General features: G+C 50.9%; 1 protein-coding gene across 6 annotated transcripts in view; it reads right to left on the reverse strand.

Moving 5' to 3' along the window:
- The window catches only part of TNS3 (tensin 3), a 223,773-nt gene that overhangs the window by 77,090 nt on the left and 118,915 nt on the right, over positions 1-27,768 (reverse strand). For all 6 annotated transcript variants that reach the window (XM_018047057.1, XM_018047055.1, XM_018047052.1 and 3 more), the window contains 6 exons: positions 22,465-22,577; positions 22,310-22,370; positions 21,408-21,483; positions 9,787-9,916; positions 9,381-9,446; positions 8,337-8,441 (listed from right to left, as the gene is read on the reverse strand). In XM_018047057.1, coding sequence (XP_017902546.1) covers positions 8,337-8,441; positions 9,381-9,446; positions 9,787-9,916; positions 21,408-21,483; positions 22,310-22,370; positions 22,465-22,577 — 551 coding nt within the window. The remainder of the gene's footprint in view (positions 1-8,336; positions 8,442-9,380; positions 9,447-9,786; positions 9,917-21,407; positions 21,484-22,309; positions 22,371-22,464; positions 22,578-27,768) is intronic.

Genomic DNA, 27,768 nt, shown 5'->3' on the forward strand with positions numbered 1-27,768 from the left:
GCAAGCGCCTCTGCACTTCAGGTCTCTTTGCATGCAATTTAGGTGGGCTTCAGCCAACAGTTTACCCCTCTGCTTTGACTGCTTGTTGGTCAAAGCACAGCAACACGCTCTGAGCCTTAAATGAATGTAACACACCAGAGCAAACAAGCAAAGCTGTTTGGACGCCTTCATGTTTCCACAGCACAACTGGAACCCTCACAAATGTCGCCACTCAGTCAGCCTGAGATGGAATATAGTCAGCACATCACAGACACAGATGTCTCCAGCAAACCCCCAATGGCCACTAAGGCACAGGTTATGTCTGTGCTCAGGAGAAAACGTCTGTTTTACTGTGGGACATAAAGCACTTCTTGTGCAAGAAGGTCTACTCAGTTTAGTGCTCAGTAAGGGTCCTAACCCGGAGAAGGCGATGGCACCCCACTCCAGCACTCTAGCCTGGAAAATCCCAAGGACAGAGGAGCCTGGTAGGCTGCAGTCCATGGGGTCACGAAGAGTCGGACACGACTGAGTGACTTCACTTTCACTTTTCACTTTCATGCATTGGAGAAGGAAACAGCAACCCACTCCAGTGTTCTTGTCTGGAGAATCCCAGGGACAGAGGAGCCTGATAGGAGGGCGTCTATGGGGTCGCACAAAGTCAGACACGACTGAAGCGACTTAGCAGCAGCAGCAGCAGCAGCAAGGGTCCTAACCAATCCCCATTCCTATCAAGGGAACTGACAGGACTGTGCCCACTCTGCAAATAACACTGTCACTGCAATCAAGCAACTAAGTTGAAAGAGAGTGGAAGTTACTCAGTCACGTCCAACTCTTTGTGACCCCATGGAATTGTCCAGACCAGAACACTGGAGTGGGTAGCCGGTCCCTTCTCCAGGGGATCTTCCCAACCCAGGGACTGAACCCAGGTCTCCTGCACTACAGGCGGATTCTTTACCAGCTGAGCCACCAGGGAAGTCCAAGAACACTAGAGTGAGTAGCCTATCCCTTCTCTAGCAGATTTTCCCGATCCAGGAATTAAACCGGGGTCTCCTGCATTGTAGGCGGATTCTTCAGCAGCTGAGCTACCAGGGAAGTACAGGAAGCAACTAATTGATCACTTAACACTTTTCTTCAAAGAATTCACATCAAAAGAAAAAAAATTAGAAACCGAAATCTGAAAGATCTGGTTTGAGGACTGAGATCAATGGGCCCTGCCATGTTATAGCCAAGGCTGTGCCCAGAGGGGGTCCCAGTCTCCTACAGGACAGAGTCTTAAAATCAGACCTTTGCACCCCGAAGCTGACAACTGTATGAAAAAACAACAGAATAAGGTACCAACAAAGAGGAAAACAAATCTGTACACTGGCCAGATTGGTCTCTTTTCTCCATTTCTAACACAAAGAACCTGCATGACTAGTTGTGTGTCAAAAGGAGGCTGGCCTTTCATGAGGCTCATTTCCCACTGTGGGGGGTGGAAGGTGAGTTTTCCTCATCCTGGCAGCGGCTTCACAAAGGAGCTGCGACAGCCTTCATGAATGCACAGCAACTGGCACCAGTGAGGCCTTCAGATCTTGGCAGTCATGCTGTTGCCAGCCTCTAACACTTGTGCCCAAAACACTGTCATATTCCCTGCATTCCTACCTGTGGGTTTCAATCACACAGAGCCCTTTCAGGCTGTTCCTGTCAACTTCTCCTGAAACAACGTGGTCTTGTAAGGCTCTGCTGATGTGTGGCCAAAAGGCAGTTCTGCAGCTCAGTGTTTTGACAGGCTTCAGAACTTTCCACTGTACCAAGATGGAATTTTGTGCATGAGGTTACATAGCTAACACAGAAAAGACTTGATGGGTTTCCTGAATATTCCTGGGAGTAGTTGGCAAAGTGGGACAGGAGACCCTCAGAAGGTTCACTGTGATTCCAATGTGAGACCCATAAAGACAGAAGAAATAACCAGAAAAGGAAACCAACTAGGACTAAAAGAAGTGGAAATTTCACAAAGTAGTAGAAAAGATGGGCAATAAAAGAACAGCCTAAGGCCAAAACGTGTACAGGAAGGTTCATTGCAGCATTAACCATAAGAGGAAAAAAGGTGGAAAAAACCCAGATGCTCACCTGCTGGTGAATGGATCGGCACACTGAGGTCTAGTCACACTCTGGAACATTATTCGGCCATAAAAAAAGGAGTGACGTACCAAAAATGAATGAACCCTCAAGTCATCATGCAGTATCAAAGACGCTTGTCATGAAAAGCCACACACTGCAGGATTCCACTTGCACAAAACGTCCAGATGAGGGAAATTCACAGAGAAGGAAGATGGGTGGTCTCCTGGGGCTAGAAGAGGGAGGGCTGGGAGTGACTGCCAGGGGGCTTCATTTGGAGCTGACAGACATATTCTTTAGTTAGAAAGTGGTAACAGTTGCCTGGCCAGACCCAGCCCCAGGACCGTGGAGCGGCAGCAGCCCACTACGAGGCTGGGAGAGGTACCTCTGTCCTCACCCCACAGCAGGCCATCTTCACCTCCATCCAAATCTCCTTTCCCTCTAGAAGACCACGCTTTCCCTCCAGCCCCTCCTGAGGTGCCTGCTTGGACTCCCAGAGCTACAGGACATATAGCCCGACCCCAGAACACCCCTCATTGCCACAATTCACAGCACTGCCAAGAGAGCATCACAGAGACCCCCCCTTTTTTAATATAAAGCATAGGCACATGATAACTGTCTCTAAAGAGACAAAATACAGGATGTTCCCAGTTGCCCCCTTCTACAAAACACCTCCCTTTTCCTTTAATTCACAGGGAACTTTTCTCTCCAGTTTGCAGCATTTTCCAAAGGTAGCATGTGATAAAGTCACAAACATGGGATCTGAAACCTCTCCTCCCTGCCCTACATTTGTTGAGTCTGAAGAGATGGGAGGCAGGGTGATAGTGAGACCACATCAGGCAAGAGGTGGAAGGAGGAGCGAGATGTGTGCGTGTGCTGCGGCGGAGGGGACCCACGAGCATGCACATCCCGGGCCTCTCCTCCTCAGGCTTTTGGTTCTAGTTGCTAATATGAAGCTTGTAATCTTTCCTGAATTGGGGATGTCGCCAAAGTGTCAGAGCCCTGACTTGGCAGAAAGGCACCTGCAGGGTTCTGCAGGAAATACTGCAACCCTGCCTGCTATTGGGAAAGTTCTCCACATGGAGGGCACAGAAGGAAATTCACCAGGTTTGGTCTGAGCTTAATCCACGCAGCCAATGTGCAAGCGTCCAGGCTGGGAGGGAGGTGGAGAGCAAGCCGGGGGAGGCGGGGGGCACGACTGAGACGCAATTCGGTAGAAGTGAGTCTGTGAGACCTTGCAAAGAAGGGAACAGGAACAAACTCTTTGCCATGCCATATTTACACACTCTCTGAGCTCACACTAGTGTAGAAGTTGTGTGACTTGGGGTCTTAGGGAGACCGGGGGGTCAGGTCCACTTCTAGTTTCATCTTTCAGAGAACCCACTGGCAGTCAGAACTCAGGTGCTGGTCCCCAAGGCAGAATGCCAGTGACGGAGTCTAGAGATGTGCACTCCAGAGCCAGGATGCAGGGCACGGGCAGGCCGCCCAGGGAGCCACTGCCAAAGCGGGTGCAGCATCGAGGGGCAGAAGCAATGCCGACACTGGCCATCAAGGAGGAAAGAGAGAGCGGATAAACATGCCCTTGGCTGAAGCTGAGGGCATGTCCACAGCCACCTGCCTTTCATACCCCTACCCCAGAGCACAGGACATGCTCACCCCCAGGGTGGGTCCCCCCCAGGGTGGGTCCCACAGTTGGAGGGATGTGGGCAGGCTGAGAGCCAAGGACCCCAGTGAAATCAAGCCAACTCTCAGTGCTTCTGTCCACTAGCTGTCCTGGGATAATGCTTCTTAAGGCCTCCAGCTGTTGCTGGCAGGCTGTGTGTGTGTATATTAGTCATTCAGTTATGTCCAAGTCTTTGCAACCCCAGGGACTGTGGCTCACTAGGCTCCTCTGTCCATGGCATTCTCCAGGCAAGAATACTGGAGTGAGTGGGTTGCCATTCCCTTCTCCACCCTCTCAGGTAGGAAGGCTAAGGGTCCCCAAGAGGAGGAAATAAACTGCAAGTGGGTCACGGCCTGCAGCTGCAACCTTTCACTGGGAGGCTGACGTGGGCTAATTCGTGCAAACTCGTCCAGATGACATGAATTTCAAGTCAATTTCTCTGACGCCACTGAGATGGCAGCTCAGGGCCAGTTATGACTCATTAATAGGCTCCAACATCGCACTCGCTCTTCTGACAGGATCCAATCCACTTCAAAAAGCTAACACCCAAAGGACTTTATGGTTCCCAGCACAAAGATGAGACTCTTGTATTTCAGGTTGAAAGTGAAAGTGAAGTCGTGTCAGACTCTTTGCAACCCCAAGGACTGTAGTCTACCAGGCTCCTCTGTCCATGGGATTTTCCAGGCAAGAGTACTGGAGTGGGTTGCCACTTCCTTCTCCAGGGGATCTTCCCAATCCAGGGACTGAACCTGGGTATCCCACATTGTAAACAGATGCTTTACCATATTTCAGATTAGATGAAGCCATTGCTCTCCATCCCAATCACTGCCCGAAATCCCTTATCAAAACAGGATTAACTCCAGGTCACCGGTTCACACCTGGAAGGGGACCTGCAAGGCCAGAGCTGGAGGCTTAAAATCAAGAAAGCACAGGAGGGCGCTTCCTGAGATCTGAGCAAGGTGCCATCGGCATTTGACAGGTGGGCTGCATTAAAGCAGTTACTCTGCTCTGAACCGTCAAAGCAAGCAATGTGAAGGAAAGTTTTGCAGGATGCAGGATCTAAAGCAATTCCCCGTCTGGGTACAGAGTGGAAGGGTTCAGTGAGTGGCTACAGTGGCCAGACACTGATGATGCAGCCACTACATTCTGGAAGCTCAGCCAGCAGCATTCCCATTCTGCCAGGGAGGAGCTTGACCTTGGACAGAGAGCAGAGCCCGGACCTAAGGTCTGATCTGCCAGATTCCAGTGGACCCTCTTTTGGATAAGTCACCAAGGTATGCTTTGCTTTTCCAAATCTCAACACCTGACAACAGTTTCTGGGGAGAAATACTTTCAAATGCATTTTCAAAGTGTGCATGCATGCTAAGTCACTTCATTCATGTCTGACTCTTTCTGACTCTATGGACTGTAGCCCACCAGTCTCCTCTTTCCATAGAATTCTCCAGGCAAGAATACCAGAGTGGGTTGCCATGTCCTCCTCCAGGGGATCTTCCTGACCCAAGGTTCGAATTCACATCTCTTGTGTCTCCTGCATTGGCAGGCGGGTTCTTTACCACTGCTGCTGCTGCGCTGCTAAGTCACTTCAGTCGTGTCCGATTCTGTGTGACCCCATAGATGGCAGCCCACCAGGCTCCCCCGTCCCTGGGATTCTCCAGGCAAGAACACTGGAGCGGGTTTCTTTACCACTAGCGCCACCAAATGACAACATCTAAATGTCACAGCTTGATCCAGAACTTGTAACTGCACACACCTGTGGCCAGTTCTTCCAGACCCAACTTGTCCTCACCAGCGGCCCAACTGCTGGCGGCTCAGTAGAGCGTCCTGCATGGGACAGTGACAGGACTGGGTCTTACTGTAAAAGTGATAAGAAATCAGAGGCCCCCTTTCTGCAGCCCACCCCCATGGAGCTCTGGGGCCACTGTGGTTGCCTGGAGGCCAACTCTGATTGGCCAATGTTTATTGGGCGGTGACCTGAAGTATCAGAGCCCTAACCTGGGGGACAGCGGCCCCTGTCTATGCAACCTTGGATCCACAAGCTTTACCTGCGGCCAGAAACACACTCGTTGGTTAAAGCCAGGAACAGAGGAAAGGAGGGGCACGACAAGGCTTCATGCCCAACCATGGGCTGTGCTGCAGGCCTCACTCTGGTCCAGGGACCAGCAGGTCTTCAGCTGGAAGGATGAGGTTTGCACCAAATAGCACTGGGGTCAAACAGGCCCAGACTTACTTGTGTCCCACTTCCACAGTCTCCATCCTGCATGATCTCAAACACACGACAACTCACTCAGCTTCACCTGTGACCACCAACAGTGCACAGCCCCAGAAAGCTACCAGGACCCCTCACCAAAGTCCAGCTTTTGATTTCTCTTGGGTATTTCCCCCTTTATCTCTAAAATGGGTCACAGGGTCTTACGTGGATCAAATAAAATAGCACGTGAGAGGCTCCTGTAGGCTGCCCCACTGTCCGCCCCCACCCTCCGTTTCTCTCCTTGAGACAGCGAGAGTCCCATGAAATACTGATGAGGCAGTGGGAGCCCCAGATCCCCTCTGGGCCACAGAGCTGGGAGCAGAGAACTGAGTCTCTGTGATGAAGACAGGACATCGGGGATCAAGTGTCCACGCGTGAACGAGTTCACGGCTGGTGGAAGAGGCACACTTTGCCCGGACATAACAAGGGTCAAGGTCCTTGACTGAAGGACTGCAGAGGGTCCACTCCAGGACAGCAGAGATAAACAGTTTAGGTCAGTGTGTGTGTGTGTGTCTGTGTGTGTCTGTGTGTGTGTGTCTGTGTGTCTGTGTGTGTCTGTGTGTGTGTGTGTGTGTGTGTGTTTTAACCAGCAGGGACTAGAAATGGAAGCACACATAGAAGGAAGGGCCAAAAGACATCATTTTCTAGCCAAAAACATAGGCTGCCAAACCTTCCTTAACCCCAGAAAGTTTTGCCCTGAGGGAAACATGGCTGAGACTGCTTCCCGCCAGCCAACGCCCCCTGCCTTCACAGGAGGGCGGGGCGGGGGGGGGGGGGCACTGGTGCCCTCCTCCAGGAACCCAAGCCAGGGACTGAGGCTCCAAGTGAGAGCTAAGGGCACTGGGAATGAGGAATGAGCTCACCAATGCAGGTCAACCGCACAGAGGAGCCTGGAGAGCTGGGAGATGGAGGGAACCTCAGGAAGGGTAATGATTCCACGTGAGGGGAACTGCATGTTTTGTGCAAGGTGGCTGTGCAAGAGTCTGCAGGGCCTTGGCAGCAGGGGCCATCCACGCAGCACCTACAACAGTGAGAACTCAGAACCCTCCATGAGCTCCACCGGGAGCAACTGTAACTGACGAGGGGTCAGATAGGGGTAGGAAATTAAGAGGTACAAACTATTACGTATAAAATAAATGTGCCATGAGGATACACTGCACAGCATAGTGAAAACTGCCAATATTCTATCATAACTATAAATGGAGTATAATCTTTAAAAATTGTGAATCACGATGTTGTATATATGTAACTTGTATAATATTGTAAATCAACTATATTTCAATTTTGAAAAAAAAAAAAAGTAGATGTGCAAGGTCTAAAAAAAACATCAAGAGCAACTGAGCCCCTCAATGGAATGCAGTGTGGTGAATGAACCGGGCATGGGAATGGCACTTCAAGGTGTGTACAGAGGCTTGACACACACAGCACTTAGAGACCATGAGGAGTGATGAGGGCTTCACCTCTAGACAGCAGGATGCTCTGTATCACAGAAATACTGACACGACCCAGGACTCTCCAAGTGGACAAGCTGAGGAGCCTCGTGCCCGCCCTGACGCCCTGAGTAGACACAGACATCCCCGGCGAGTCCCTTCAATCCCAGCAATGCACAAAGACGCACACATGTGGAGTTATGACCACAACACTTGCTTTTGGCTATTTAATGTCTGGATGGAACTAACCGGACAAAATTGTTTTCACTCTCTCCCCCAAATCAGGTCTGTTCACAATTTGGTGCTTGAAAAAGATGAAAGGCCGTGTTCTCAAGCACCTAGAAGAAGTCTGATCCCTCCTCTCTGACACTGACCTGCAGAGGCTTCTTTCTATAAACCTGGCAGGTGCCACCCTTCATACCTTTTCTCTTTCATGATACTTGTGACTCAAACTGCAGATCCCGCGGCAAACAGAGAATACATTTGGGAGAGATGGACTCACAAAACAGAGACTAAATGACGCAGCCATACAACCTGGACACCAGTGTAATGAGCAAACAGAAATAGAACCCACATACCTATTGCCCATGGGGCTCCCCAACAGTAGGAAGCCTGCCAGTGCTCAGACACCAGGCATTCCCCTTCCGCAATCAGGAGGGCAAGGGAGAGACAGACATACAGCTTCAGGTGAGGAAGCTTCTAGATGACAAGTTCACTAACTGACCATCACTATGCAGCTTTGTCAAAGCTCAACCCAATTCACCAAGCCTGATTCTCACAAGTGCCCTCAGACTCACAATGGTGTGGATTCTTGACAGCCTCCAAGCAGGCTGCAAGGAGATTTTCGATCTAAAGGTGAACAAACTGCTTGTTCTGGGTTCCATTCTCCAGGAACTGATAGCAAGGTAACAAGACTCACCTTCACCGTCTGCACTCAGGTTCTCATATGAGTCCCAGCGGATTAGCGGGTCTGCTGTGTTAAAGTCCACAATCACCCTGTGGTCATTCTGCAAATGTTCACATCCTGCAGGGTGGTGGAGGGGACAGGGGTGGACAAAGGGGGTTAGTCCCAGTCAAGCCGGCACCTGCCAGCAACACAGAGAGGAGCCTCTGGATCTGAGTGCCACCACAGAGTCCAGATCCACACCCTCCCCAACAAGCCTGCCAGTAATCTGAGCTGGAACTGAACAACAGTGCAAACCACTTGGCAGGAAGGAAAGGTGAACACTCGTCCTCTGTCTACCAGGTAGGAGGCTCTATGCTCTGGATGCGTTTCTGCACAAGGGGATCATCTGGATGGCTCTGCAGGTCAAGGACCCAGCAGAACCCTGAGGAGCAGCCTCAGGGCTGGTGGACGGGAGGGGTGGGTTTGGGCTCTTGCCTTTCCGAGGCTTCCAGGAGGATTCTTACCCCCACAGCCTTGCATTTAACTATTCATGCCTCAGTCTATGGCACTGGGCACAGAAATAGGGTGCTTCTTTTCCACAGCTATTAAAAACTGAATTAAAACTTTCACAAATAGGAATCTCGGTGATGGAAATGAGCCATTTGTCTTCACAGTAAAGAGACTGCTTTCTCTTTCAATGTATTTTTAGAAGAAAGGAGTCTATTTTGCACACAAAGAGTTGCAGTCTTTCTACTATATTTCTAGTCCTCTTTAAAAATATGTGGTTGCTTTTTGAGGGGAGAAGTAAACAGGGCATCAAGACATGGTCCCAATCCTGAAGTTCTGGGCCCTTCTTTGGGCAAGTCACACCACCTCTGGGGTCTTTACCTGGGCCCTACTGTCTCTAGGCTAACACCTTCCCATTGTCTAATATTCTATTTTTAATGTATTATAAATCTTTCCAATTATGTGCAAAGGTGGGAGGTTCTACAGAGACTCCAGCATACACATCACCCAACCAGGTCAGCATCTTGCAGCCCCCTCCACCCCTCTGCCAGCATTCTGCATTCTACCCACCTTGAATCTTCTCAGGAGTGGCTGAGAAGACTAACTCAATCTTCCCATTATCAGGAAAACGGTCATCTAAAAAAGAAATCCTATTTCAACGAATTTGGAGACAAGACAACAAATGAATTTTGTCCTTATATTCCTACCAGGGCAACACCACTCCCAAATCTCGAACAGCACACCAATGACAGAGAAAAATGTTAGCATTTTTACTGCTTCTCTGGATTTTTTTCTTTGTTGGAACAATCATCAGTCTTTTGTGAGACTGGTAATAATTTTGTCAATCTGCTGGTTTATGGTGTGGGGGTGGGCGCAGTAGTGGAGAACAATGAAAGGAACACATAAGGCTCCCGGGAGCCACCCACTGAGGGCCCATTCTCCCTACACTCAGTCTGGACCCAGGGAGGGACCTCACCTTTGCTCGCATTGTCCAAATCCTCCTTCGCAAACACAAGTCTGCAGCCCTGAACAGCCCCGGAGTGAAACTGCAGGCGGAAAATGACGTCGCGGGTGGCCGAGCGGTACTTCTTATGGTAGCACTTCACCTGGGATAAAAAGGGGTGTGTTTTCCAGGGAGCCCCACCTGCGAGGAAGGCTCCTGTGGGAGTGCACAGGAAGACATCTGAAGAATGAAACTGCGCAGCCTCTTTTTCCTAATTTCATCTAAATACTCCACATTTTACCTTAAAGCCTTTCCGCTCTCGTGAAAGGAGCAGGCAGTCATTACTTTTTGTACTTGGCTCAGTACTTATGTTGTGTGCTATAACTGAGAGAGAGAAAGATGGCAAGAAGGAGAAGGAAGAGAAAGGGAAAAGGCCTTGGAATATAAATTCCACGGCTGGGCTGTCAAGACGTGCTAAATGACAGTTTGAGACCAGTCTCCAGAATCACCAGGGATGTAACTTGGATTCAGGCTGTGGCTCCGAGGCGCGAGGTCTCTGGGAGCAGCTCAGGACTCTGGGGTGACAGTGCCAATACACAGGGTAAAAGCACCCCTTCCGGGCACTTGGCAGGGAAGAGTGGGTGGAGGAGGGGCCCTGGCACCATTTCTCACCTTTCCACGGGGGGCCCCCTGCCTGAGGGGTCTGAGAGCAGGGCTGCCCATGAGGAGGGCAGGAAGGCCACGGCAGAGTGGTGTACTGCAGCAGAGAGGGCCCTTCCTCCCTCCTAAGTAGGGCAGGGGCTCCTTTCCAGGATCCCCAGGGGTTCAAGCCCACAAGCATCCTAGATTCTGCCCTCAGACACTCAGAGTGGAGGAGGCCATGCCCTGCACTGCGCATGCCCAGGAGGAAGGGAGGCTGGAGGTGCAGGGATCTCACAGGCAGCCATGCTCACAAAAGACTCAGGTCGGAAAGAGATGGGCTTCAGGTATCTTGTGCCAGGTCAATGAGAAGCAGTCCCAGCAAGCATGGTCCAGACCAATGATTCGGGAGATGCTGTAGGTGACTGATCTGGGTGTATGCTCAGTCACTCACTCATGTCTAACTCTTTGCAACCCCATGGATTGCAGCACGCCAGGCTTCCCTCTCCTTCACTATCTCCTGGAGTTTGCTCAAACTCATCCATTGAATCAATGATGGCATTCAATCATGTCATCCTCTGTCCTCCCCTTCTCCTCTTGCCTTCAATCTTTTCCAGCATCACAGTCTTTCTTTTCCAGTGAGTGGGCTCTTTGCATCAGGTGGCCAAAGTATTGGAACTTCAGCTTCAGCATCAGTCCTTCCAATGAATATTCAAGGTTGATTTCCTTTAGGATTGTCTGGTTTGATCTCCTTGCTGTCCAAGGGACTCTCAAGAGTGTTCTCCAGCACTACAGTTCAAAGGCATCAATTCTCTGGCGCTCAGTCTTCCTTATGGTTCAACTTTCATATCTATACATCACTACTGAAAAAAACATAGCTTTGACTATGCCAAACTAAGCAAACTTTTATTGGCAAAGTGATGTCTCTGTTTTAATATGCTGTCTAGGTTTGCCATTGCTTTTTTTCCAAGGAGCAAGTGTCTTTTAATTTCATGGCTGCGGTCACCATCCACAGTGATTCTGTGATTCTTGTGAAGTCCAAGAAAATAAAGGCTGTCACTGTTTCCACTATTTCTCCATCTATTTGCCATGAAGTGATGGGACCAGGCCTTCAGTAACCAGAGAACCATCACTCAAGAGTAAAAATAAAGATCCAAGGAGCTTCAGCCCCTTAAGGCAAACCCCAAAGTCATATACCTCTGTGCTATCTACAAGGAAACAGTCTGATAAATAAATGAAGAAATGTACACAGACCATCAGGGGAGCGATTCATGTTGACAAACACAAGCCCCACATTCACTATGCGGGAGGCACCAGGCGGCCTGTGCACACTCCTGGTGGGAATCCAGACCCAGGCCTGGCCTCCACGCCCCTGTCCAGGGCTGGCATATGGAACCAGCCCACGAGAACTCTTCAGAAATGTGACAACTTCCATTTACTCTTCAACAGCAAAAGATCTCCAGTCGCCAAGTCCTCTCTCATTTCATCCGGGGTCTCTGGCTCCTCAGCAGGGTCCAACCAAAGGCTGTGCCCCTAGCCTTCCTTCCCGAGATGCTGCTTACGTTCTCACCCCTCCAAGGCCCCTGCACCACACTGACTGCGGAGCAGAGGGCCTCATCCCACACATGCTGCAGCCAAGACCCCCACGGAGAGGACATGCCCCCACACACCTATCTCTGCTGGGTGATGGACCCACCCTCTCTGTTTGCCTTTCTCCACTGCTACCCTGGAAGTGAGAGGGAAAGGGGGAGAAGACTTGGAGAAAAGGCAAGAGAGTTTCAGGGACATGCCAGTCTGACTCTGAAGTCTTTATCAATACTGAGGGGAAACAAGGCTGCAAGGTAACAACAAGGCCTCCCTCCAGAAGCTGACAGCCCCTGATGGAAGTGGCCCCAAGCCAGCCCACAGGGTCACGCCTCACGGTAGCTCCCCTCCCTCAACTTGGCACCAGGTTCTGTGGGCAGGTAGAGCCCCTGGTGGACACAGGGCATCACAGGTGCTCGTAAAGAAGCACAGACAGCCTAAGGGCAGGGGAGGATGCCCGTCAAGCTCAGCTCCCTTTGGGGGAATCTTTCTCCTGCTCTGAGTTAAAGGGTTCATCCTGCAGCCAGCTCCTGAGGCACACAGCTCATCCCAACCAGAAGCCCCCAGGCCTGCCCCCACCATTCCCAGAACCCAAGGTGCTCGATGATCTCCCCGCCTCTGGTCTCACCATCGCTCATCACAGCAGCTACACACACACACACACACACACACACAGACACACACACAGACACACACACAGACAGACACACACACACACACAGACACACACACACACACAGACACACACACACACACAGACACACACAGACACACACAGACACACAGACACACACAGACACACACAGACACACACAGACACACACAGACACACACACACACAGAGGGTGACTCAGCTCGATGATCTCCCCGCCTCTGGTCTCACCATCGCTCATCACAGCAGCTACACACACACACACACACACACACACACACACACACACACACACACACACACACACACACACAGGGTGACTCATCAGACATGAATCCCAGCCCACTCCAGGAACCAGGAGGGGGGGAGGCAGAGGTCACCATGTGCCTTGGAGCAGGGGAGGAACAGCAGATGGGTTCACCCTCCCTTCCCCGCCCCCTGGCTGCCTGCTCTCAATTGTCCTGGGGCGCAGACACCCTCCCAGGCCCTGCATGACTAGTGTCTAAAGACTAGTTTTTCACAGGACAAGGGTTCAGGGTGGAAGGAAGAGCAGGGTATCCCACTGCCACAGAGCACCCGCCTTCTGCACACACGTGCCCTGCCTGAGGGGCTTCCGGGGACTCCTGACCAGCGGCACTGGCAGAGCCCTGAGCCTTTCCCACAGCCTGCCTGCTGTTTCACCATGTTCTCTCCCCACTGCTCACGGCTGCACTTGCCACCCGCTCCAGTCCTCCTGGCCACCTCAGGAATGAGGCCAGCTATCTCCTGAAGGCGCAGAAAGCCACAGGCGTCTCCCTCGCATGGGGACCCACAGCTCCAACCAGAGAGGAGATGAACTCACCTCCACCCAGTGGAGCCCCACCTCTGGCACCTCCCGCAGAGTCAGTCATGACTCATCATCCAAGCCAATAAATGTTAGTAGTGTCAGTGACGAGACCAGAATCACACTCTTAACACTCCATGGAAAGAATCAGCAGCATTTTGCTTGACAGAAGTGCCCCAAATGCTTCTTTTAAGGTACAAAGTATCCGTAGCATTTTATAAAGATTAGAGCGATGAAGGCTGTAATACCCACTTCATCCCTTCAGCATTAGCAGTTTTATTTACCTATGTCTCCCCAGCGAGTTTCTAAGAACACATCAATCCCCTGCCTTCAGATTTTAGAGTATCTGCACTAGAAGCAATTTCTCTCCACTTTGCTGGTGGGCCTGGTGGCTGTTTACACAGGCATCAAGGAGCCACAACCACACACCCTTAAAGGTTTAGCAAGCCTAGTAGCTGCCGTCCTAAGTCACAGCACCTACATCATCCAGGGCCAACACTAACCAAGATTTCACTTGGAGGTAAAAATGATTTCAGAGGGTGGCAAGACTGTCACTCACTCCCTAAACCATTAGGAGGGCAGCAATAAAGCTGTGAATAGAAAATACAAGATCTACTGAGGGCTTCCCTGGCGGCTCAGCAGTAAAGAATCTGCCTGTGATGGAGGAGACATGGGTTCAATCCCTGGGTGAGGGAGATCCTCTGAAGGAGGGCACATCGATCCACCCCAGTGGTCTTGCCTGGAGAATCCCAGGGACAGAGGAGCCTGGCGGGCTACAATCCATAGGGTCGCAAAGAGTCAGGCAACTGAGACAACTGAGCACGCATACACAGATCCACTGGGCTGAGATACAGATGGATCAGGCCGACCAGGTCTAGGAGACTCACGGCAGAGGGAGAAGGACGCATGCACAGCAAGTCACAGGGCGATCACAGACAGCCCATAACGACGCCCAACAGGAGGCTGAGGATGCATTCATGCCCAGAGGTGCTGAGGATGCATTCATTTTCCCTCTTCTTACTTAAGTGCCCTTAGCAAGAAACAATAAACTAAGGTGTTGTTTATGACAGCTCCTTGAGAAGGGTCCCCTCTGTTTAGAAGTCAGGTTGCTGGAGCCAGGCAACGGAGCCCCACAACTACGAGGACGAAATGTAAGTGGCCATGGGGTTGCACAAGCAGGGGCAGCAAGACGAGGCATGTGGATGGGAAAGTGTTTACAAGCCCACTGGGGCCCTGGACCATGGCCAGTTCTTGACAGGGCTGCAGCCCACGTGAATTCCTTAGCAAGGTTACATAACAACACGGCTGTGCTTGCAAACACTCTGCCCTCCCACTTAACAGAAGTGTGTTTACTGAATATCTGAGGCTCTGCCCTTTAGGAGACAGCGTCCGAACCTCAGTATAAGCACATGGCAAAGATGGGCAGGTCAGGTGTGCAATGGGAGGGTGTGTGGGGACAGGCCGGCCATGTTTAGGTGAAGCTGGACGATGGGTGGGTGTCACCCTGGCTTCAGCAGTAATGACCCCCTCAACAGCCCGCAAGTCAAAGGAATGACAGATGGAGTCCACCCCACTTTTCCCCACAGTGTCCCCAACCCAAAGAGATCACAGGGCCTTACTTCTTGTAAACTTGACCCCTATAACCTTTGCTAACCTGTCTCAACAGAGAATCAATCCCCATGAGGAAAGAGGCAGGTTTATCTGTGCACAGGGCTGACATTTACCAAAATCAAAGCGGGAAAAAAAAGCAAAAGACAGCATGCTGTCTCAAAGGATGGTGACCATGGTGTCACCTTGGGACACCTTCCCTGGGAGCTCCCCTTCCACCTTCCGGAGCAGAGGCAGGCTCTGCAGACGCCAGACAGCCCGGCCGAACCCTCTGCGGCTGTGGGTGGGAAACCCATAAAAGCATTCTCTGCAATGCAGGATTCGGTCCAACTCATGATGGCTGCCAAATTCTTGATGAGAAATGAAAATGCCTCCATACTTGAACTTTAACACAGAAAGGCCCTGACATATTCTCCATGTCCTCCTTTCTCCACTGAAGGCAGGCCCATGAATGTGCTGTGGTGCACACCAAGCAGTGACTGACTACAATTGAAGGACAGGACAGACTGAAATGAGCAGGTCTCCCACAGTTAGGCTGAGACTGTGTACTCCTCCTGCCTCAGAGATGCGGGAAACCAGAGCTGATCCGCACAGTAGGCGGGGACACGGCTCCCCGCTCTCCAGATGCTCAGCCAACACCATGGAATGTTCTGCCACCGTCTACGTCCCTGTGCTGAGCCTTGAGGTCATTTTCAGGTTGAACCAACAGTCCTGGGATTTGGAGGTGCAGCGTGTACAGATCACACAATGCAGTGTGTCCCCCAGAGATTATGTTCTGAGCGTGGGGATACCTGGGGCTGATCCTCCAGGCCGGCCGGTGCTGTCAGCATCCTTTGACAGTCTCTCCTCCTCAGACACATGGTAATCATGTGAGCCTTCAACTCCTGTGGGCCTTCAACTCCTGCCTCTATGCATGTGTGAACACTCCAAATTCTCCTGGCACGAGAGTGATCACGAGCGCATCTCACTCAACGTTCACAACCACCATGGTACCTGGTTCAGGACATATGCTATGGGGAATGAATGAGGGAATGAATGAACACTGGTAACAAGTCATAGCCAAGGGTGCTGGATAACCCATGGTACCTGACTCCACTCTTAACCTTATTCAGTTCAGTTCAGTTCAGTTCAATTCAGTCACTCAGTCATGTCTGACTCTTTGCGACTCCACAGACTGCAGAATGCCAGGCTTCCCTGTCCATCACCAACTCCTGGAGCTTACTCAAACTCATGTCCATTGAGTCGGTGATACCATCCAACCATCTCATCCTCTGTCCTCCCCTTCTCCTCCTGCCCTCAATCTTTCCCAGCATCAGGCTTTTTCAAATGAGTCAGTTCTTCGCATCAGGTGGCCAAAGCATTGGAATTTCATCTTTAGCATCAGTCCTTCCAATGAATATTCAGGACTGACTGGTTGGATCTCCTTGCAGTCCAAGGGACTCTCAAGAGTCTTCTCCAACACCATAGTTCAAATGCATCAATTCTGCAGCGTTTGGCTTTCTTTATAGTCCAACTCTCACATCCATACATGACTACTGGAAAAACCATGGCTCTGGCTAGACAGACCTTTGACTAGACGGTTTATCCTAGAATGGGTTTACTCAATGGACACAGATATTATGGGCTGAATTCTGTGACCCCAATATTCACCTGTTGAAGTCTTAAAGGTGGTGAGGTTAGTCAGGTTATACGGGTGAGCCCTAATTCAATCTGACTGGGGTCCTTTTAAGAAGAGACCAGGACCCAGACACACGCAGAGGGAAGATGACGTGAGGGCCTGGGGAGAAGAGAGCCGTCTGCACGCCAAGGAGAAGACCCCCCGGAGAAATCACCGCTGCTGACAGACACCTCGATCTCTGCCTTTCAGCCTCCAGCACTGTGAGGGAATTCATGTCTGATGTTTGAGCCCCCCGTCTGTGGCACTTTGTCATGACAGCCCTAGGAAACTAATACAAGAGGCTAGCGCCACTGCGAGGCTTCATAGAGATCAACAACTAAACTAAACCTCCTGGGTAATCATTTCTACAAAGGAAAAATTACCCCGTGGGATGGAAAATTACCCACTTCCAGCTGTAAGCTGTATCACCCTTCCCCCATCTGATAATGCTGCAAAAAAATAAGTGCAGAGTGTACAAAAATGAACTGTAAACACAGGAAGTATAATTCAAATAATAATTCAATCCAAAAATACTCCATGTTAAGAATGGACAGAGGCGCAGGAAGGGGCTGGTTTTATCAAGTTAAGCATTTCCTGTGATGAGATCTGGGAGATCCTATTTGCCCCCATTGCCAATGGAAACAAAACTTCAGGGAAAGGGTGCCTTCAGGGCAGGAAACATTCCCCTCAAGAGAGCTCCAGGCAACAGAACACCTGAATGCCAGACCTCTTAGCTTCCTGCAGCTCAGGCTGTCCCCTCACACAAGCAGCAGCCTTCAGGACATGCTAGAGGGTGAACTTGCCCAAGGACTCCCACCCTTGGGGCGGGCTCTAGGCAATAAGGTGGGGACAACGGCACACTGGGCTCACAGCCAGGGTGAGCTGCCACCCCTGAGAAGCACAGTGACTGGCTCCGCGGAGGCTGGGACAAGTCAACCACCCACCTCAAGGGCTCGGCATCCACCTATGAGAGATCATCAAATGTGGCCTAAGTGAGGCACAGCCATGTGTCCAATGTGGATGACATGGGTGGGCGGCATCCACAAGATCTGCAGAAAAGGGCCGTGGGGCCGTGTGCAGAACAAGACGGATAATCCAGCATCTGTGGGGCTAAGTGATCAAAGAGCAGTAAACCAAGGGGCTCCTAGGCCACCTACAGGAGCCTGGACCCTCTCTTGCCACTGTGGGGAGGATGCTGGGCCCAGGCAGCGGAACACCGTGCTCAGATGGGGTCACGCTCTGAGGCGCAGGGCTCAGGGACACAAGCAGTCCTGGGATTTAGGACATATCTGGGTAAAGGAGCTGCATGACTGATGAGATGTGGGGCAAGGAGATGCTGAGAGGAAGCTCCCATTTGGGGTCTGGGGAACAGGGGGGGATGGTCCTAGGAAGCATCGAATGGATTCCAGGGGGGCAGGACCCAAGACAGAAGCAAGTAAGAGGCAGCCTGGACCCCTCAGAGCAGTTGCTCCTGCCAGAAGGAGCAGCACTTGCGAAAGGGAGGTTGCCCAGAGGACAGCAGACCAGTCAGGAGCTGGGGACCACCCGGAGAGGAGGGGCTGCAGGCGGAGCTGAGGGAAGAGGAGGCCCCATGAAGAGCAAGCAGCCACATGATGGCGAACACCAGGGAGATGGCCACTGGGGGGTGAGGGAGGGAGGAGAGCAGACGGCAGGGGCCACTGAGCGTGACCCGTCCTTTCCTAAAACCCAGACTAGAAAGCAGGCGGCAGAGGCAGGGTGCTCAAGGGAATGAGGCGTCTGACCCAATGGAGAGGCGCCAGGTCTTCCTCCCCAGCTCCTCTGAGCAGGGGCGGCCCACGTGCTCAGAGGACCATGCCAGGCTTCTTGCCATTCCTCCCACTCGGGCCGGTGCTGCACCCACCTCTGTTCTCCCGCAACTGGTTGGGGGAGGGCCCCTCCCTTTGAAGACCCTGCATGCAGGCCATCCCTGCATGCAGGCCATGAGCTCCCAGCACTGTAAGAGGAAGGCTCCAGTCTGACAGCTCTAAACTGACCGTGCCCGGCCACACCGGTGGCCACCCTACATCCCCACCCAGGCCTCGCTTGGGCCCAGAGGTCTCAGGCAGGTGCTCCCCAAACCCTTGCTGGCCCAACACCTTCACCTACAGCTGGTGCTTCAGAAGGCCCCACTGGGCACTGAGCAGACTCATCAGTGTGCAATGGAAATGAAACTTCTTGAGAGGGGCCTAATAATCACACTTTGGGACTTCTTGCAAAGAGGAAGCAAAAGCACAGGGAAGGGCAAGTTGGCGAGTCCCCGCAGCCACTGGATGGAAGCCACTTACCAATGTACCTGAAAAGAGCCATGGGCCAAGCGCACGCGGCAACAGGCACCTTTCATGTGGCCGTGTGTGTGCCCCAGGCACCACCTTTCATCTGAAGACAGTGTAGGAGACAGTGTCCCAGACTCACTGGCGGGAGCCTTCCTTCTGCGGCTTCAACAAGTGCGCCGCGTGCCCAGGGATGGCTCCTGGCACCATACCCACGCCAGCGCACGGGAACCAAGTCCAAGCACGTCTGCCACCACCTCCTTCACCCACCTGCTCCCCTTTCCCACCCTGCCCATTCCTAGATCTGCCTCCCAGAAACCAAGGGCCAAACCACAACCTCCCACCCAGGTCCCCTCAGAAAGACCCCACCCGCCTGCTCAGACTGCATTCCAGCACGTGATGTTTTCTCAGACACCTTGCTCCGGGGTGGCGGGCTGGCTGCAGTGCCCCCATTGCCCTAGGACAGCAGGGAGACTCGTGGGGGTGAGGTCTGCTGAGGAGGGGGTCTTCCAGGAGTGCAGGTGGTGGCCCCCACCAGTGGGCACTCGATTATACTATGTAGCCTTCACACCCTGCCAGCTGCCGCAGTTCAATCTCATCCCCATGAAGCCCACTTACGGGCCTCAGGCAGCAGAAGGGGGTGCAAGCTTGGATAAGGACCCATCTGAGGCCACCCAGCCCCATTAAGCTGTAGATCTGGTGGAAGCCCAGGCATGGGACTCAGGCCCATCCTCTGCTTGATGCCCTTGGGCCGTATCGATCTGCTGCTGCTCATATAGAGCTGCAGGGCTTCCTTCCTTCCGCTGGAGACCAGGCACGTTCTCCTCCCATCCTTGCTACTCCTCTAAGTCAACAGTCCTAGAAGGCTTACCCTTAAGAGGTGATTCAGTGCATTTTCAGGACACACAAAAGAGCACAACCTGGCTTCAAACTCCCAGGACAACTAACTTCCACAAGGGTATCCTCAAGGCCTGGGGACTGCTGCACCCTCAAGCCAGGGCCTCACACCCAACTCCGAGGGCACTTCCACCTGAACCTCCCGGTCGGCTGGCCTCAGCCATCAGGACCCACTCTGCGGTACTACTGGATCCCCCTCCTGATATCCATTCACCCAACCAGGCTCCTCCAGGGCAAAGATGTCCCTCTGTCCCGCCTTCCTTCCTGTGCTAGGGCCCAACTTGGAAAGCTCAGAATACTCAAAAAAGGATCACTGGACAAATAAATTGATGGTGCAAAAGGAAGGGGAAGGCAAGAGACAGTGGGAGGGAGAGGAGGAGGAAGACGGAAAGACGGAGGAAGGAAGGAGGTGGGAGGAAGAGTAGAGGGAAGGGGCTGATGCAGTGAATCCCCCACTGGCTTCTGGACTGGTTGCCTCAAGAAGACCTGCAGCCAGCAGCCCACATCAGGTGCTCTTTCTGGGAGGCGGAGCCCCACAACCAGGCATGCGAAAACTAATGAGAATCCTATGGGCCTCCCAGGCTGTGCAGTGTTAAAGAAGTCACCTGCCAATGCAGGAGACACAGACTGATCTCCTGGGTCGGGAAGATCCCCTAGAGGAGGGGCATGGCAACCCACTCCAGTATTCTTGCCTGGAAAGTTTCATGGAGAGAGGAGCCTGGCTGGCTGGAGTTCAGGGGGTCACAAAGAATTGGACACAACTGAGCGGCTGAGTGCACACAAACACACACACACACAACAGACACACACACACAATGAAAATCCTAGAAAACTCTGATTGAGCCACTTAAATAAAAAGTCAACTTGTAAACACTCTTATCTTCTTGTCACAGGGTATCCTGCTAGGCCTCAAACAGATTACAGGAGAGCTAGTCTATGCATGTGGGAAGCACACACGTGCCTCAAAGTTGTTCATTATTTCAGACAATTTTCTCTTAAATTATTTTAGACGTATGCATTTTTTTTAATACTCAAGATAGATAAAAGGCGAAGGTGGAACAGCTAGTCTCCCCCAAGAAGCAGCAGACCCAAGAATCAAAACTACCTGGAGAAATCACTATTTCACTCATAAGCCAAGCTGCAAGACGCTAGCTCTATCTCCCACTTAGACACTAACAATGAATATTTTATGTCTGCACCTGCCCCTGGAAGGCCTAGTCATTTTAAGACTGCACATTATGCTCGGGGAACTGGAATCCTGGGAGGAGCAGTGGTTGAGTTAGGACTTTAATTTCAAGGGTGCACATAGCAAGTAGCTCTATCAATTTGTTCCTTTTAACAAAACAGGTTTATTCAGAAAATCCACCGATTTCCTTAAGGTAAAGGCTACTTTCCATTCTTCTTACAGGTTTTCGGGGGGCGGGGTCTGATGCTACTGCTTAAAGATGAGCTCGTTTTTCCGTTTCCATTGATGCCTGGGAAAGCAGGGGCAATGACACTCACCATGATGTCCCCTTTCAGGAGCTGGGCCGGCTCGATGGCGATGTAGGTCCTGCTTTGGTTCTCTGGGCCAACATTGCTTTGGAATAAAGAAGAAGGCACATCATGATACAATGTCATGATTTAATGGAAAGAATACCTTCTGAGAAAAGGAACCCTACAATTGAAATTAGACAAAATATCCTGCTTGGCCCAGGCATCTCAATTCCTTAGACTCTCTCCTATGAAAATGAGTCTAAAAGGTATAAAAAAGCAATGGGGCCAGGCAGGGTCCTGAGGGCAATGTCAGTGCCAGTGGTGGCAGCCTCACCCCAGGCCCAGGCACAGCAGGGCACGCAGCGTGGAGTACTGGGGTTCTGCCGGCACAGCCTCTGTGGTTAGCAGAGGGCGACATGGCCCAAGCGTCACCGATGCCAGGGTCCAACAGGAGTCCAGACGTATGATAACAGTTCGTTTTGAGTGATGACAACACATTTTTTTACTGTACTCATTTTCCATTAATGTGTATAAAATGCTAAACCAAACTCCCAAAAAAGCAAATCAAGTAAGTCTAGAATTAGTACATATTCTGGAAACATCTGCCTGCCCTTTATCTAAACTGCCAAGGGGAGAGAAAGGCAAAACACCATGGCCCTGTCACAGGCTCCGACATGATTACTTCCACACAGTGCGGGACCCTCTCCCGCCCCCGGGTCCCTGTGTCCCTGCGTCTTCGCACAGCCAGCTGGGTGACCGTGGCGGACATCCACCAGGCAGGGTGATGGGGCACCCGCCCAGGGCTCCCCTTCTGTCTCCTCCTCTGGGCTCCCCAGACGTCACGCCTCCCACTCCTCCCAAGGGAGAAGCAGGCTGGAGCAGGCCCCTCCCTGGCTCTCCCGCGGTCCCAGGAGAGCAGCCGCACTTACTAGATCCCCGACGTGTACACGGGCTGCATGGCCTGGTAGAGCTTGAGAAAGGGCCGGCACACTGAAACACAGGCAGAGTCGGCTGTAAACACGCGGAACTAGGGGCCAGTGCCGGGCAGCACACCTCCAGACCCCACCCTGCGGGAGACACTCACCTCCACCCGAGTCAAAGCTGGGGGTTCCGTGCAGGATGACGAAATGCAGGAACAGGGGCGAGGCATTCATCTTCACCGTGCCTGACAGGAGCCCACTGAGAAACTGCACATACCTGCAAAGGGCAGCAGCTTAGAGCTCCCCCGACAGCTCAGAGCGCAGGTGGGGTCGGAGGGGAAGGAGGAAACGCACCCGCTTTTTCAGGAGTTTCGGGAGAGGACCCATCCTAACTGCTCACAGCAAGGAGGGGTGTCTGCAAGCCAGGGCTTGGGCCATGCCCTGCAGAGCACGGCTAAGCCCACAACCCCACCGAGAGTCTCTGGGCCTCCCACACTGATGTGGCCAGTGATCTGGAAGCACAAGCAAGGGTGCCTCCTGGGCGTGAGCCCCCACACATGGCACCTCCTGCTCTGCACCCCAAGTGCAGGTGGCAGCACCTCTGTCCACGGAATCCAGAGTCGGGCAGGGCTAGGCCACGAGACTGTCACAGCCCCCCACCCAGAATGGGAAAGCAAGAGGCCTGCAGTCACGTGAGCATGCTCTCTGAACCAAACTACACATCAAGGTCCCTGAGTCTAACTCTCAGTCCCACCCACCGCGCACTCAGCTCACACCAGGAAACCTACAGAAGGCTGGAGTCCACACGGCGAGCCCACAGGAAGCCTGTGGATGCCCCATCTAAGAGGCCCCCCGCCACCTGAGCCACCTCGCCCTTCTGTCTTCCGTCTCCTCTCTGCCCTTCCTCCTCACCGCCCATCTCAGCAGCGGGATGAGCACGTGTGCGGTGAGCTGGGAGACCTGTCTTTTCTCTCAATACCACGCACAGCCTTGTGTGCCATGCTGACACCCACACCCTGCGTGGGTGCTTGACAGTCTAGGGAGAAGATTCTACCCAAGAAGTGCTTCCTCACTGGTTTCTCCCAAGGAACAAGGTGGTAGGGCACACCTACCCAAGAGGGCACAGACCTGCCAACCTCACAGATGCTGCCCGGCCTCAGCCCCTCTCTCTATCCATTGTGCATGATTCCTGAGCAAACGCAAACCCCACGACATCCAACATCTCTGTACATCTCTAATGCCAACACAGAGCCAAGCAGGCGCAGGAAGGAAGCAATCACTGAATCACCGGGCTGTGTGGCCAGCACAATTTCCTCCATACCCTCCATTCAGCTCACTCTAGTCCACTCCCCACAGAGCAGAGACATCCCCCACATAAACACCCTAGGACTGAATGCTACTCAGGCTCGGCCCACTTAGGTTAAACACATTCTGGCTTCTCTGACTTATATCACTGAGAATAATGACCTCAAGGTCCATCCACGTTGTTGCAGATGGCAGAATCTCATTATATTTTGTGGCTGAGTAACACTCCATCATACATTTTTACCACATACTCTTTATTCATTCACCCACTGAGGGATATCTAAATTGTTTCCACATCTTGGCTATTGTGAATAAGAAACATGGGAGTGAAGAGATCTCTTCGAGAGCCTCTCTTCATTTCCTTCAGAAATATACCCAGAAGTGCAACTGCTGAATCATATAGCAGTTCTATTTTTAATTTTTTGAGCAACCTCCACTTTCTTTTCAACAGTGGCTGCACCAGTTTACATTCTCACCAACAATGCACAAAGGCTCCCTTTTCTCCACATTCTTGTAAACACTTGTTTTTTCTTGTCTTTCGACCACTGCCTTTTCTAACAATTGTGAGGTAATATCTCCCCATGGTATAACAGCACTCATATATGGAATCTTAAAAAGCCATACATACAAAAACAAAGTAAAATGGTGGTTACCAGGGGTTGGGCTTTGGGGACAGAACAGAATTTTGAAAGGGTACACGCTTACAATGAGCAGTAAATATGCCCTAGAAATATAATGCACAGTATGGTAAGTATGGGCTTCCCCATTGCTTAGCCATAAAGAATCCGCCTGCAATGCAGGAGACACAAGAGATGCAGGTTCCCTGGAGGAGGCTGTGGCAGCTCACTGCAGTGTTCTTGCTTGGAGAATCCCATGGACAGAGGAGCCTAGTGAGCCACAGTCCATGGGGTCACAAAAGAGTTGCACACGACTAAAGCAACACAACACCAGCATGAGCATAGTAAATACAAACACTGTATATTACATTTATCAAATATATTTATATTTATCAAATATATTTGATAAATATATTTGTATATTTATATATAAATATATTTGTATATTATGTATAATACATATGTATATATGTATAATATATTTATATATTTGTATAATATACTTGTATATATTTATATATATAAACACCAGCATGAGCATAGTAAATATAGACACTGTATATTATATTTATCAGATATATTATATTTGATAATACATTTGTATAATATACTTGTATATATTTATATATATAAACACCAGCATGAGCATAGTAAATATAGACATTGTATATTATATTTATCAAATATATTTATATTTATCAAATATATTATGTATATGTATAATGTATATATGTATATTTATATATTTGTATAATATATTTGTATATTATAATTATCAAACTTGCTAAGAGATAGAACTTAATTGTTCCAACCACTAAAAATAAATTATAATTATGTAATATGACAGAGGTGCTAATTATGACTACAATAGCTATCATACTACAATATATGAATGCATCAAACTAACACGTCATACCACTTAGGACTTCCCTGGTAGTGCAGTGGTTAAGAACCCACCTGCCAATGCAGAGGACATGGGTTGGATTCCCAGTCCCAGAAGAGTCCACCTGCCACAGAGCAACTAAGCCTGTGTGCCACAACTGAAGCCGTGCATTGCAACAAAGAGTAGTCCCCACTTGCCGCAACCAGAGAAAGCTTGCACAAAGCAATCAAGATTCCAGGCAGTCAAAAAATAAAATGAATAGGTTGTCACAGACTACCAGGCTGAGCTCCTTAGAGGGATGGGATGGGGTAGGAGGCAGAAGGGAGGTTCAAGAGGGAGGAGACATGTGCATACCTATGGCTGATTCATGCTGATATATGGCAGAAACCAACACAATATTGTAAAGCAATTACCCTCCGATTAAAATCAAATTTCAAAATAAATTTTAAAAAACATGTCATACACCTTAAATTTACACAATGTCATTAGTCAAGTACATCTAAATTTTTTAAAATATCTAATTTATTCCAGCAACTCAGATGTAGTCCATTATCTCAAGCAGTTGAATTTGCATACAAAGCAAACTGAACAAAAGGAAATAACCAGTAAATTTTAAAAATAAAGTTAAAAACTCTACTTAAAAGCCACCCTTTTATAAAAAAAAAAAAAATGCTAGCTTCAACTTAGGTGCCCTTGATGGTATTCACATTTTCCTGGTGGCAAAACACTCTTCCCTTTCAAAAGAGGACAAAACCTCACTCATCCAAGCACAGAGACCAGATGGAAGCCCTGGGGGTCCTGAGGCCGCGAAGCCAGGCCATGGCTGCAGGGCTCTGACCACCAGATGGCTCCACAGGCCTTTTCGTTTTATCTTCCATTTGAACAACAGATGCCTCGATTCCACTGCGGGCAGACACGGGAATGTTCAGGTGACCTGTGCACCTATATTTAATCACCTGAATGCCATGCACTGCAGATTTCTGGGTTCGCCGGCCCCCTGCTTGTGAGCATATGAAAAGGGATGCTGAACTGGGGTTGGGAATCCCTGCCCACTCTGGACAGCAGTCTCCCCTCTTCCAGCGCTGGGCAGCCCTGGTCACCACGCAACCCGCTTCCTTGGCCTTGTCAGCGGCCCGGCCGCCGTGTTTACTCCACAGGCACCTGGCCATTTGCTCAGTCTGCACTGACCGCTCCAGGCAAGGTGGCCCTTCAGTCTGGACATCTCAGGGATCCACCAAAACACAGACCAGGCATCACGGACGGCAGGGGTGGTCAGTTTCTGTTTCACTCTTTCTCCTTCTTTGTGCTGGAACTTTGTTGCTGCGCGCGGGCTTTCTCAGTGACGGTGAGCAGGGGCTATTCTTCATTGCGGTGCGTGGGCTTCTCGGTGTGGTGGTCTCTCCTGCTGAAGAGCACAGGCTCTAGGCTCGGGGGCTTTAGTACACACAGGCTCAGTAGTTTTGGCTCACGGGCTCTAGAGCACAGGCTCAGCAGTTGTGGTACATGGGCTCTCTAACGGTGGCACACAGGCTCAGTTGCCCCGCAGCATGTGGAATCTTCCCAGACCAGGGATTAAACCGGTGTCCCTGCATTGGCATGTGAATTTTCATCCACTGCGCCCCCAGGGAAGTCCCCGATTCACTTTTGGATGCAAACATGGAGGGTCTGCCCCTTGCACTGACACAGCCTGGCCAGCACTGCCGCCCAGTGGCCAGAGGGAGCGTGAGAAGGTGCTTCTTTGAGGAGCAGTGTCAACATCACCAGAGAAGTAGGAGCTGGAAGACCAGGGTTCACACTCACACAGGGTTAGAGACAGAGGGGAGGAAGGCGATCCTGGACATCTGCCCTTCTGACCAGTTCATCACTGAACCACTGCAATCAAGCTCCCGGTCTACAGTTCTCATCTGCCCTTTATAAAAATCTGCTTTATATGGATTCATAGTTAGGTAAATCAAAGACAAAAATATTGTACAATGCAACTCACGCCTTCCTTCACATGCTTTCTTAATAAGGAAAAAATATAAAATTATTTTATCCATTTCAGGGTATTTTCTATTCGTTAGAGCAGTCCACGGGGTGGCTAAGAGTCGGACAAGACTGAGCGACTTCCCTTTCACTTTTCACTTTCATGCATTGGAGAAGGAAATGACAACCCATTCCAGTGTTCTTGCCTGGAGAATCCCAGGGACAGGGGAGCCTGGTGGGCTGCTGTCCTTGGGGTCGCCCAGAGAGGGACACGACTGAAGCGACTCAGCAGCAGAAGCAGCAGGAGTAGTGCTACTTTTCAGCAACTTTATTGCCTAACTTTGTGGAACTGAAGTCATTTCTGGTTACTTGTTCATGGGATACAGTGTATAACTTCTGAGTACAAGTTTTGGATTTTGTGATATTGCAAAAGTTAGCATAACGTTTGTTAGCAGCCTGGCTGCCATCAGAACAGCCTTTGAAGAAAACCTGACACCAACCCATGTCACTATCTACCCCCTAAGAGAGGGACGAGTGACAAGGTCATTTGTATATTTACTTTTGTAAAGTGTGTGGACCGAGTGGAGATAGCACCCTTGCCTGTTCCCCCTAGCCGTGGCTGATGGCTGAAATAAACAAGCTGATGTAAGCCTAGGGGCCTTGCCTGTCACCCCAGCCTACCACCCAGAACCCAAACA

This window comes from Capra hircus, chromosome 4 (assembly GCF_001704415.2).
Source record: "Capra hircus breed San Clemente chromosome 4, ASM170441v1, whole genome shotgun sequence".
NCBI lineage: Eukaryota > Metazoa > Chordata > Mammalia > Artiodactyla > Bovidae > Capra > Capra hircus.